We start from the raw sequence: 13,777 nt of genomic DNA, 5'->3' as shown, positions 1-13,777 counted from the left end.
GGCATTAAAGGTTACATGTTCGATAAATAATGTGCTGTTTTAAACTCCTACTTCAAATATTTACTGTAAATGCCTTTGAAAGCAGATTAGAATTACATGCAAATGGTTTTCCACATTTCATATTGCTTTGATCAGGAAAACATCCCATTATTTCTGTTTATATTTAATTCATTTTTAATCTACCCAAAATGATAGACCACTGTTTTTAATTTGGATTTGACACTATAAATGGCAATCATTACTCTTACCTAACTTCTCCTGGCAATCCTGTTTCTTCCGACATTCCAAAATGCAGTGCAGGTTTATTGAATATTCAAAATTGTCACTCTGTGGTTATCAGCGCAAATCGTTGTTAGTCTATGTGATTGGAAGACACCTGGGATTGGCTCCACCTCAGCATGCACCCGAAATTCATTAGGATAACCGGATTAATTAAGTACTGTATTTTCCGGTGTATAAAGCACACCCAAAAGCCTTTATTTCTTCAAAAGATGGCCCTGCGTCCTATACGCCGGTGTACCTGATATGTGAAGTAATATTGAGCCACAACAGGTCTTCATCTACTGTCAGCATCCACCAATTCCCCCCAACGTAGAAGTAGTGCGCGGTCCATCTGGGATATAGAAAACCTAACCCCAGCACATTTTAATGTGGTGTGATTTGTATATGGAAAACGTTTTGAAACATGTCATTCATTGAAGGTGCGCCTTATAGCCCAGTGTGCTTTATATATGGAAAATATGGTAATAGTGTCAAAATGGCAAAAGTTCATATCTGTGAAGATAAAAAATTGTCAAGTCTTCAACCTAATGTGGTAGTGACAGAAAAGCTGGAGTGTGTCAAAAACCTGAAATATAAAATGATTTTATATATCTGATTTTATATATGGGCGGCCCGGTAGTCGAGTGGTTAGCACACCGGCTTCACAGTGCAGAGGTCGCCGGTTCGCGTCCCGGTCCGGCCTCCCTGTGTGGAGTTTGCATGTTCTCCCCGGACCCGCGAGGGTTTTCTCCGGGTCCTCCGGTCTCCTCCCACACTCCAAAGACATGCATGGCAGGCAGATTGACCACTCCAAATTGTCCCTGGGTGTGAGTGTGAGAGTGACTGTTGTACGTCTCTGTGTGCCCTGCGATTGGCTGGCAACCAATTCAGGGTGTCCCCCGCCTCGTGCCCGAAGATAGGCTCCAGCAACCCCCGCGACCCTAATGAGGAATAAGCGGTACGGAAAATGAGATGAGAGATGATTTTTTATATATATATATATATATATATATATATAAAATATATATAAAAATATATATATATAAAAGTCAGCCTGTCTCTACATATATATATATATATATATATATATATATATATATATATATATATATATATATATATATATATATATATATATATATATATATATATATATATATATATATAAGTTATAATATAAAATGATGTGAATTGGAAGAGAGTAGGTCAAACTTTTTTAAATGCATACCAATACATTCTGTCTCTGGAGGGAAATGACTCTTATCACTGTCACAAACCTCAGGCGTGTTATACACACACTCATCGGCAGAATGTACTGACGCACTTGCCATCAAAAAGGCTGAATTTATATGGGCTCATGTGTAAACATCCCCGTTGACATGATGATGGTAGTGTTGGGCTGGAATTTTGATAAGCAGAGGTGGGGGTAATGTGAGGACTGCCATAAATGAGTAAAAACACAAACACAATCAAAAATGGGAGCAATGTTAATACGCCCTACTCCTCTAATTGCTACTAAATGATATGGAAGAAAGTGAAACCTGAGGAAATTTTTGTACACATTCACACATATGCACGCTTACACACGCATGCACACAAACCTCCTTGTATGTTTTGGTATGACAGAACTTAACAGTATTATTTGTAAAGCAGCTCTTGTAATCTCCTTCGGTCTATGCATACAGAACATGCATAAATAAATATCTGAGTGTCTTCTATATCATGTGTGTATGATGTGCTCGATCAAATTTTAATATTTCAAGTGGCTGGGCCTGAATCCATGGAGCAAACCTTGCAAGGTAGCTCTTTAAAATATATCCAGAATATTGATGTGCCAATCACGCAGTTGCCGTTCTCGCCAGTACTTCCAGAATACTGTCAAAATTTGGAGAGAGACGGAGAACTTACAATGGACGGAGTACTTCGAATGATCTGAACTTCCTGAAGCATATCTGATCTGAGTTCACTTAAGACATTGCCGATGTGGCGGAGGAAGATCATGTGTTCAGAAAAGAATTACGTTCCTTCAAGCGTTCTTCTCCCTTTGACTTTGCATTCATTTGCTAATTTCTTCTTGTGTTTCTGCCTTCCCAACAGCTCTCCGCATTACGCGTGTCCAGAAGTTATCAGGGTGAGTCAACAAGCTTCCGTACTGTGGATCTATTAACACATTTCCGGCTTCTAACTAATGACAGTGGATACAAGAACATACATATCCCTTTTCAAATGCGGATGCACACACACACACACGCACGCACACTCACTCACTCACTCACTCACTCACTCACTCACTCACTCACTCACTCGCTCGCTCGCTCGCACGCACGCACGCACGCACACACACGCACGCACACACACACACACACACACACACACACACACACACACACACACACACACACACACACACACACACACACATACACACACACACACACACACACACACACACACACACATAAATTATTTCAAAACTAATTAACTAATATAACTATATATATATATATATATATATATATATACAGTAAAGTCTCGTTATATCGATATTCAAGGGAGTCCGAAAAAATATCGATATAACCGGGACTATCGATATATCCGATCCTGCGCCGAACTGCATTAAACAAAAGCCGCCAAAAGAGGGCAGCCAAGCGCCATATAAGAAACTGAGCTGGCCATTAGCTCCCTTTTTTTTTGGGTGAGAGATGTTCCCCCAATGTTGCCTCAAAATGGCACATATAATTCTTTAATGATTGTAAACATGTATGCTTTAATCTTCAGAACTACAGTGTATTTGAAACATATTCATAACTGGATGTGTAACAAGAAAGCATATTATCCGAATCTGAAGCCATTGTTTGGATTCACAAGCAATGCAAGACGTCTTGGCGTGAAGTCATTTTTATTTGCATTTGAATAAAAAGTGACATCGGCTGTCCTTTAATACACAGTATGGAATGTTAATAATTTTCAAAATCATCGCGCTTCAGCAGACAAAACAAGAAACATTGTTGCAAAAAACGATTGCATTCATATACAGTACAGTGGGTATGTACATAACACAACAGGGAAACTGCAACGCTTACATCTTACTGTATTATGTATACAATTTAAAAAAGTCATCAATCTTCTTCTGCTTCCCATTTTTACCTTTTAACACAAACACTTCAATCTCGTCTGCTACACACGAGCTAGCGTCTGAAAATGAAAATGGCTCTGCTACAAGGGTGCTGGGTACGTAACCAAGTCACCTGACCAAGTCGACCAATGGCGCGACTGATGGCGTGACACGTAACCAAGACACGTGACCAAGTTGACCAATGGCGCGACCGATGGCGTGTCACGTGACAAAGTCACACGGCCAAGTCGACCAATAGCGCGACCGATGGCGGCTCATGTGACCAAGTCGACCAATGGCGCGACCGATGGCGGCTCACGTAACAAGACACGTGACCAAGTTGACCAATGGCGCGACGGATATATCGATATAAACAACAAAAATGGCCGGCGGGGGATGAAAAGGAGCACCGTAATAACCGGATTATCGTAATAACCAACCAACAGCCATGGGGACCAGCAAACGCAGAGACAGAAGCCAATGATACTTAGCAGTCAAACGACAAAGCAGGAAAGTCAAAGGCAGTTCGAGTCAAGAGCACAAGACTAATCCCAGGAAAATCATGGAGTCTTGCAATGAGATGGTTAACAGGAGAGGCGTAAATCATAGTTGATTGTTGATTTGAATTGCATTCTCTTGAGCAGCGAGGCTTCCTCAGAAATCTTTTATTGTTTTTTTAAATATTACAAACATCTGGAATTTTGACATGGGGTGGTACATACTGTACAGTATGCTGAGAATGGGAGAAGTGGGGCCCTGCCGTAGTCATGGGAGTATCAATGTTAATAATGTAAATTATGAATATTTTCCTTTGGGATAATAATCCTTTTTGTCAGAAAATAGTCCTCAGACTTTAGCGAGGTTAATGGATCAACAAAGCAATGCCAATGGCATGTTTTAGGTATACTGAGATTGGCCATTTAAAATAAAGGAGACTTTAAAGAGTCATGGATCATGCCGGGCAAAGGATTGCCAGAGTAAAAACACAGTGCTATAAATGTGAATAATCTCCCCCTTGATGTTGTTTTGCCTCTCGTTGCCCCTACATCATCTGCTCTTTTATATGGCTTTATGTCCCGGCTTCTGAGTTGTTTCACTAATACTAACAACGTTAACACTCTTGCCCACAGGGGGAGAAATATGATGGGAGGAAAGCGGACGTCTGGAGCTGCGGGGTCATTCTTTTTGCCCTATTGGTGGTGAGTCTACTAACTTGTTCTTTGCTAACTGAAGCTACCCGGTGTGGGGCTCATCTTATTTATTGAAGCGTACTCAAGATGGATAACAAAGTGTAAGTGCCCTGGATTGCAGTCGCATGTGTCCGAGAATTAATGATGCATCCCTGAAACACCCTCAAGCCAATTTTTCATTCCAAGACTCATTGCAGGACTCATAAGAGTGCCTTTTTGTCCAGCTTCATGATGTCTGTGCTTTCATTCGGTTCCACAGCTCTATTTCATCAACAGCTGGGGTTTAGTTCCTGCACACTCCTTCTGCATAAATAATTAATGCAGTCAAACTACAAGAGGACAGATCAAAATGAACACAATTGTCAACATAATGACTCTGCCCAAAGGCTTCTTTGTGTTTTTGGGTGGATTCTCCTCATCCATGCGTGTATGCACACATGTCTGACTCTGGCATTAGATTAATTTTACAGAGTCGAAAATCGAACAGAATCTTAACAAAGCAAGTTTTGGCCCATCGCTTGCTCTCCCCCTTTTATCCATTGTGGCTGCACTTTGCGAAATGATTGTGGATATATGTGGCCTTCTGCAGGCTCCCAGCTCAGACCAACACTTACAGAAACACTCACTTGTTACTCCACCACTCCACATTCATCTCTGGGGTTCTTTTAAATTTCTTCTTTTTTTTCCACCACCATCTTTCCCCCTGGCGGAGTTTGTTATTCATCACACAGCCACATATGTGGGGTGTCAGATCCCTCTGATAAATGGCTTTGATAATGCTAAATGAACAAGGTAGATGCCCAAGTGGGGTAATTATTAGGAACCCCCTTGTTTTTATGCTACTGCTGATGATTATTTATTTTTGTATCATTGCTGGATTTAGATAATGAGAGAAAGAGAGAGAGAGAGAGAGAGAGAGAGAGAGAGAGAGAGAGAGAGAGAGAGAGAGAGAGAGAGAGAGAGAGAGAGAGAGAGAGAGAGAGAGAGAGAGAGAGAGAGAGAGAGAGAGAGAGAGAGAGAGAGAGAGAGAGAGAGAGAGAGAGAGAGAGAGAGAGACAGAGAGAGAGAGAGAGACAGAGAGAGAGAGACAGAGAGAAATAGAGACAGAGTGAGAGAGGGGTGTTAAATTACAAAGGATTAAAAAGCAGGATGATATTTATATTTCACACAGCCAATTTATTAAATTTGCCATACATTCAAGTGAGAAGAAATAATGCACTATTCGATTGCAATATTACACATTTCTCTTTTTTATGTTTTATTTTTATTTTATTATTTTTATTTCAGGGGGCGCTGCCATTTGATGACGACAACTTGAGAAATCTGTTGGAGAAAGTGAAGTTGGGAGTTTTTCACATGCCCCACTTCATCCCTCCAGACTGTCAGAACCTCCTGCGGGGCATGATCGAAGTGGATGCCTCCAAAAGACTAACGGTCAGTGAAGTGAAAAGGCTATGCTGCGTGAGCACCTTTTCTTTGAGATGCTTTTTACCTGTCAGCAAGTGGCATGTTCAGAAACAAAACAATGGTCGCACAGGATTTTCTTTTACAACCGGATGCACTTTTTAAACTCATTTTTGTTTTTTTTTAAACCAAAACAAAATTCAATACTATTTTTTTTGTTCGTTTTTATCTAGCAGCCACAATAATGTAGTTCAGCAGACATTGGTATTTCTTTCTGGTCACGTCTCTTTTTGCAACCACCTATCGCGAGATGTATAGTACACAGGGCTCCCTCGCAGTTGCACAATAGGCCAATTATAAAAGTGAGAATATTCATGCTCAAAGAACAAAACTTATTATGAGGCAATTTAATGAGCTAATCAATTAAGCATTTGAGTGTCTGCTCGAGACGAATTAGAAAATGCAAAGTACGCACAAGGCAAATTGTGTTTTTCCAGCACAACTACTGGTTTGAGCAATGCCACAGATTAGAATTTCATTGGACAATAATAATCATTACGTTGTATTTATTGTGGATGAGTGTAACGTGTCAAAATTGGGCTTGAAAAAAAAAATAGTCCAGGTACTTCACACACGATCGCCCCCCCCCTGTTTAAAATTTGCATCACAAATTCTTGATAACATTCATGTGATGGTTTCGCTAAATCTCTCTTTTCAACCTGCTTTTTACACTTGGCAGGAAAAAGAAACTGATGAGTAGACAATGCCTTCTGGAAAACATCTGGACATGTCCTTTGCCTGGAAATAAAATGTTCTTGACACCCATCCATTTTCTATCAAACATGCCCTAATTAGATTGAGCCAAAGCTGGGTAAGAGGGCACACTGGACTGGCCAATCAAAGTGCACATCTACAGTTCTCAAACATCACACGCATGTTCACACACATCTGGTATTTTAGAACCTACAAATAACCTAACATCAGAAAATCAGAATCAGAAAACCTTTATTCGTCCCAAAATGGGGAAATTTACATGCATAGTAAGAGCACCTGGACACAACTCACACAAGAAGAAAATGCCAGCTCAAACATGAATCATGAACAATTCAGTTCGGCAAATCTTGTTTGTGACACATTACCAGGTGGAATACATTGAATAATTAATTTTAAGATCTACAAGCATTTTTCATCACTATTGTGTTGCAATCCTGTAAATGGACATTATTGGATCCTATCTGAAACAACATTACTGTGGTAAAGAGGAAAAAGCAGAATTACATGACATGAACATCAGTGAGAACAACCGATCAGAGCTGTGCAGCGCAGCGTCAGTGCCGATGTGTCTCAACCTTTACTTTCCGTCACTTTTGTCTCGTTTGCTTTTTTTTTGTCCTTTCCAAACCTCTGTTGCTCATCCCACATCTCGTTTGCATCCTTGATCAAGTACAGCATGTGTATTGAGGCGAGGACGGCTGTTTTAGTTTACGCTGCTCTCACTACTGCAGCTCGCTTTTCAATGCTTGACCCTTTCTGCATACATTTTGTAAAGGTGGATGGAGGATGTTAGTGGGGAAAAGTCAGCGGGGGACTTTGGACAGTCAGCATGCACAGTTCTGATCTGTTACCTCTCACTGTAGATGCATGCTTCCGGATCCTTACAGACAAGAGCGGGCACACACACACACACACACACACACACACACACACACACACACACACACACACACACACACACACACACACACACACACGCAAACACACACACACACACACACAAACACACAACACACACACACACACACACGCAAACACACGCACACACTCGCACACACACACACACGTTCCTGGTTCAATGGTTTTGTAAGGTCCGGATAACTCCAGAAAAGGAGTGAGGACCACCGTTGCTGATAAGTTTAGAAAAGAACAAGAGTTACATTTGAAGACTAAATGTCACCCCATTTCCCACTTCAACTTCTTTAAAAACAAATAAATAAAAATGGACTTGAAACTGAAATAACAGCACGAGTGAGGTTTCTGAATGGGTACATTCAAAGTCCTCACCCCTGTATTGAATTTGGTTAAAATATTGTTTTACTTTTTGTGGTATGAACTTTTTCCTCTCATTAACCACGCACACACACACACACACACACACACACACACACACACACACACACACACACACACACAATGAGTAAAAATTGTGTATCCAAGTGAAATGAAAATACACACCAAAAAATCATTTTGGGTGAATTTGTGAGGACCTTTCTGAAACTTTAAGAGATTCATATATAGACCATCTAGAAGCCTTTAGAATGAAAAACTGTTCCTGCATTAAACAGAAACCACCCACCATTCCGGAAAAAGCACCCATGGGCTACAACATCACTACTAGTGCCCCATTTGAGCTCATTTCTATTGATTATCTCCATCTTGAGCCAAGCTACGAGTATATTCTAGTCCTGGTAGACTACTTTACTCGCTTCGCACAAGCCTATCCGACTAAGAATAAGTCCGGCAAAACTGCTGCTGAGAAAATCTGTAGTGATTTTATTCCCCGGTTCTCTTATCCAGAGAGCCTACTTTAGGATCAAGGTCGGGAGTTTGAAAACAGTTGTCCGGCATTGCGCATTCCCGAACCACCCCATACCATCCACAGAGGTCCTGGAGGGCCACCCTCCTGCATGTTTTCCAAGTCTCTTTGTTGCAACACACCTGATTCAAATGAACAGGTTCAATGTAAGGCTTCCGCAGAGCTTGGTGATTATCTGATTATTTGAGTCAGGTGTATTGTAACAGGGAGACTTGGAAAACATGCAGGAGGGCGGCCCTCCAGGACCAGGAGTTCCCACCCCTGCTGTAGAACGTCTGAATAGAACACTGTTACAGATGCTCTGGACTCTCCAAGAACAAAGGAAAACTGAGTGGAAAGACTATTTGCCTCATGTTTGCCTCATGTAGTTCACGCGTACAACCGTACGAGACATGAGTCCACTTGCTATTCGCCATTCTTCCTCCTCTATGGAAGATCCCCCCGGTTGCCCATCGACTTAGTTTTTGGTCTGACAGCTGACGAAGAGGTAAAACGCAGACAGGAATATGCACCTAAGTGGGCCTGTCGAATGCAATATGCTTACAGAATTGCCTCCGAGAACAGTCAAAAGAGATCTGAAAAAAGGAAGAATACTATGACGCCCAGTGATTCTAGGAATCAACACTGATGATGTGTCCAAGTTTGTGCATCAGCAGATGTATTGTTAACTGAAACTTCTGGGAGTACCAGTGACAACCAGGAATAGGCTGGTTGACGACCACGAAAGGGTGGTGACATCTGGAGAGACAGAGGACAGCCGGAGAGACGGCAACCCGGGGTGGGGAGGGTTGGCAGCCCAAACCTTATCTTCCGTGAGGAGGAACCCGAGACAAGCTACAGACATGAACCCCCCACACCCCCAGGGGCGCCCGAGAGTGGGGGAGTATGAGCACCCCAACAGGACGGATCTAAGAATGACGAACCCGGACAATGGAATAACGACGACGACGACAGTACAGTGCATCTGCGGTAAAACCTGCAAGAATCAGAAGGGTTTGAAAATCCATCAAGGCAGGATGAAATGTTTGTCCGCGGCAGTGACGACACAACGCACAGAAGTTACTTCTGGTCAGACGGAGGAGGAGCCAGGCCCGGAGGCAACCCACAGTGCCCGAAGCCTCCAAGTGTCATCAACACCCGCTGCCAACAGTTCGCATGCCACCCCAAGCCCCCAAGAGACTGCATCACCTCCCAACAACCTACAAAGCCTTCAAAGCCAGCAAGCTTCAACAGTACCACCTGGCGGAGCGCCTTCGGCCCAACCAAGGATCCAGTGGCCTCAATCCTCGAAGAGAACTGATTGGAAGCAGTTTGATGAGGATGTGGACAACGTTCTGGAAGCGACATCCGAGGGGGATGTGGACCAGCGGCTGAGAACTATGACCAACCTCATAGTGAACGTCGCGGCTGAGCAATTTGGAACTGAGGCACCAAAGCCCACGCCAACGGCCTATGCTCCATGCCACAGAGCAAGGAAAATCCAGAGCCTGAGGGAAGAGTTGAAGCTGTTGAAGAGGCAGTATAAGATCGCAGGGGAAGTTGAGAGAGCTGGCCTAGCGGACCTGAGAGCAATCCTCAGGAAACAACTCTTGACCTCGAGGAGGGCAGAGTTCCACAGAAGAAGGCGGAAAGAGAGAGCCAGAAAGAGAACAGCTTTTCTGGCCAATCCCTTCAAGTTGACCAGGCAGCTTCTTGGTCAGAAGAGGGCTGGTCGCCTTACCTGCTCTAAGGAGGCCATCAACAACCACCTCAAGGCCACGTACAGTGACCCTAGCAGAGAACAACCGCTAGGTCCATGCGATGCACTGACAACACCACCAGAGCCTACATCAGACTTCAACCTCAAGGAGCCTTGCCTAAGTGGTGGAAGTGGTGCGGAGAGCAAGGTCGAGCTCAGCACCAGGCCCAAGCGGAGTACCGTACAAGGTATATAAAAACTGCCCAAAGCTCTTACATCGGCTTTGGAGGGCCCTGAAGGTGATCTGGAGGAGAGGAAAGATCCCCCAGACATGGAGGTATGCGGATGGAGTATACATACCCAAAGACGAGAGGTCTGAGAACATCGACCAGTTTCGTGTCATCTCCCTGCTGAGTGTGGAGAGCAAGACCTTCTTCAGCATTGTAGCCAGAAGACTCTCCAGCTTCCTCTTGAGCAACAAGTACATCGACACGTCAGTGCAGGGCGTTCCGGGTTGCCTGGAGCACACAGGCGTGGTAACCCAGCTCATCAGAGAGGCAAGAGAAAGTAGAGGTGACCTGGCAGTATTATGGCTGGACCTCACCAATGCCTATGGCTCCATACCCCACAAACTGGTGGAGGTTGCACTGGTGAAGTATCATGTACCCCAGAAGGTGAAAGACCTCATCCTGGATTATTACAGCAAGTTCATCTTGAGAGTCTCCACTAGCCAGCTGACATCTGACTGGCACCAGCTGGAAGTAGGCATAATCACTGGGTGCACCATCTCAGTCATCCTATTCGCACTGGCTATGGGCATGCTGGTCAAGGCAGCTGAACCAGAATGCAGGGGCCCTCTTAGCAAGTCTGGAGTAAGGCAACCTCCCATCAGAGCCTTAATGGACGACCTCACAGTGACAACAACAGCTGTACCAGGAGCCAGGTGGATCCTCCAAGGGTTGGAGCGTATCATGGCGTGGGCACGCTTGAGCTTCAAAGTCCAGGTCCTTGGTTCTAAAGAAGGGGAAAGTCACAGACAAGTTCAGTTTCAGGCTGGGACAACACCAGATCCCCTCAGTGTCTGAGAAGCCAGTGAAGAGCCTTGACAAGGTCTTCTACTGCAGCCTGAATGACAGCGAGTCCATCAAAGCAACCAGCGCTGAACTGGAGGGCTGGTTAAAAATAGTGGACAAGTCTGAGCTCCCGGGAAGATTCAAGGCCTGGGTCTACCAGCATGGGATCCTCCCAAGAATCCTCTGGCCGCTGCTAATCTACGAGGTCCCCATGACCGTGGTGGAAGGTTTTGAGCAAAGAGTGAGCAGCTATCTGCGCAGATGGCTGGGACTGCCCCGCAGCCTAAGTAGCATTGGGCTGTACGGGAAAACTAACAAGCTCAGGCTCCCCTTCGGCTCAGTCAGGGAGGAATTCATCGTAGCACGGGCACGGGAACATCTGCAGTACTCTGGATCCAGAGATGCCCAAGTGTCCGGGGCAGGGATCGTTGTGAGGACTGGGAGGAAATGGAGGGCAGCCGAGGCAGTTGAGCATGCAGAAACTCGACTGAGGCACAGGACCATTGTTGGAGCAGTGGCGCAAGGTAGAGCTGGACTGGGGAGCCGAACAGCAACCCGCTGTGACTCTGCCAGCGCGAGGGAGAGGCAGAGGCTGGTGCAGGAGGAGGTCCGAGCTGCAGTCGAGGAAGAGCGAACCAGCAGAGCAGTGGCCATGCGGCAGCAGGGTGCCTGGATTAAGTGGGAGCAGGCGATGGAGCGCCGCATCACCTGGAAGGACATCTGGTCATGGAACCCACAGAGGATCAAGTTCTTGATTCAGGGGGTGTACGATGTCCTTCCAAGCCCATCTAATCTGTGCACTTGGGGCACCACAGAAACATCAGCATGCCCCCTGTGTTCCAAGGTTGGGACTCTGGAACACATCTTGAGCAGCTGCCCCAAGGCCCTGGGTGAGGGTCGGTATCGGTGGAGGCACAACCAGGTCCTCAAATCCATCGCTGAAGAAATCAGCAAGGGGATTGCGGCAAGCCGTTACACCCGAGCCACTGCGAAGACCATTCACTTTGTCAAAGAAGGACAAAGGTCGAATACATCAAGCAACCGCTTTGCTGGTTTGCTCTCCACGGCCCGAGACTGGGTGATGACAGTTGACCTGGAAAGGCAACTGAAGTTTCCAGCACACATCACCCAGACCAGGTTGAGACCTGACATCATCTTGGTCTCTGAGGCCACAAAGCAACTCTTCTTGCTGGAGCTGACGGTTCCCTGGGAGGAGAGGATGGAGGAGGCTCAGGAAAGGAAGAGGGGGAAGTACCAGGAGCTGGTGGAGGAATGTCGGAGGAACGGGTGGAGGTCGAGGTGTATGCCGGTGGAGGTGGGCAGTCGGGGATTTGCCAGCCACTCTCTGAGCAAAGCCTATGGCACACTGGGCATAACAGGTGCAAACCGCAGAAGAGCCATAGGCAACAACGTGGAGGCAGCAGAAAGAGCCACCAGATGGCCGTGGGGGCAGTGGAGCAGTAGCATGCCACTTGGACACAGGCCGGGGCCTTCCAAACCCCGGTCGGGTCGCGTGGAGGAGGGTGTCTGTTGAAAGACCCGAAACACCCAGTGATTCTAGGAATCAACACTGATGATGTGTCCAAGTTTGTGCATCAGCAGATGTATTGTTAACTGACCGGGGTGTCAAAGGCATTGCACTTCAGCCAGGGGATCGTGTGCTTGTCAGGAACCTATCTGAGAGGGGTGGTCCTGGCAAGCTCCGGGCTTACTGGGAGGAAAGAGTCCACAGGGTCGTTGAAAGAGTGGGAGATGGACCAGTGTACAAGGTTCAGGCAGAAAACGGAGACAAAACTATCCGGGTGTTGCACCGTAACCTCTTGCTTTCTGTCAATGATTTGCCAGTTGAACAGCCCTGTAATGTGCAAAACGAACAGAAAAAAAAACGACTAGACCAGGGGTGGGCAAACTTTTTGACTCGCGGGCCGCATTGGGTTCTAAAATTTGACAGAAGGGCCGGGCCAGGAGCATTTGGAGGGAGTGTTTGGGCCGGAAATACTCCGAACAAGTTATGTCCATAATTTATAAAATCACTTCAAATGACTTCGACTGAGCGTATTTTACAAAGATTCCACAGCATATAGCTATAGTTTACGTTTTAAGACTTGCGCTGAATATATGAAGTCTTGTTTTCGAGTTGATGACGATCCCCATGTGACGTCACGTTTGGACCGCCCCTGACCGAGAAAGCGACACACAATGCATTTTGGGTACTTTGTTTGGTCTGAAAACTTCGTGTTGATGGCGAAATTAGAAGGAAAACACATAAATAACGCCATGGTGAATCGTTGTGTGTTGCACCAAGACAACTATTTGATATTCGCTGGCACAAATTCCCAGCTGACAAATCAGCCCATTTCCAACGGAGCTTGGGCGCAATCTTCTGCTTTTTCTGGGTGCTACATTGCTGTCATTAACGGCTCGAATTGATATGGGAGGACTCCTTGAATCAATTGCAAACAT

At 45.3% G+C, this 13,777-nt stretch overlaps 1 protein-coding gene across 4 annotated transcripts in view; it reads left to right on the top strand.

The window, feature by feature from the left end:
* brsk2a (BR serine/threonine kinase 2a) overlaps positions 1–13,777 on the top strand; it is a 213,273-nt gene that overhangs the window by 165,809 nt on the left and 33,687 nt on the right. For all 4 annotated transcript variants that reach the window (XM_088997306.1, XM_088997308.1, XM_088997307.1 and 1 more), the window contains exons 6-8: positions 2,359–2,392; positions 4,507–4,575; positions 5,854–6,000. In XM_088997306.1, coding sequence (XP_088853432.1) covers positions 2,359–2,392; positions 4,507–4,575; positions 5,854–6,000 — 250 coding nt within the window. The remainder of the gene's footprint in view (positions 1–2,358; positions 2,393–4,506; positions 4,576–5,853; positions 6,001–13,777) is intronic.

This window comes from Hippocampus bargibanti, linkage group LG05 (genome assembly GCF_051943395.1).
Source record: "Hippocampus bargibanti isolate YZ-2025 linkage group LG05, ASM5194339v1, whole genome shotgun sequence".
Lineage (NCBI taxonomy): Eukaryota > Metazoa > Chordata > Actinopteri > Syngnathiformes > Syngnathidae > Hippocampus > Hippocampus bargibanti.
This window is presented reverse-complemented; position numbering and strand designations above follow the sequence as displayed.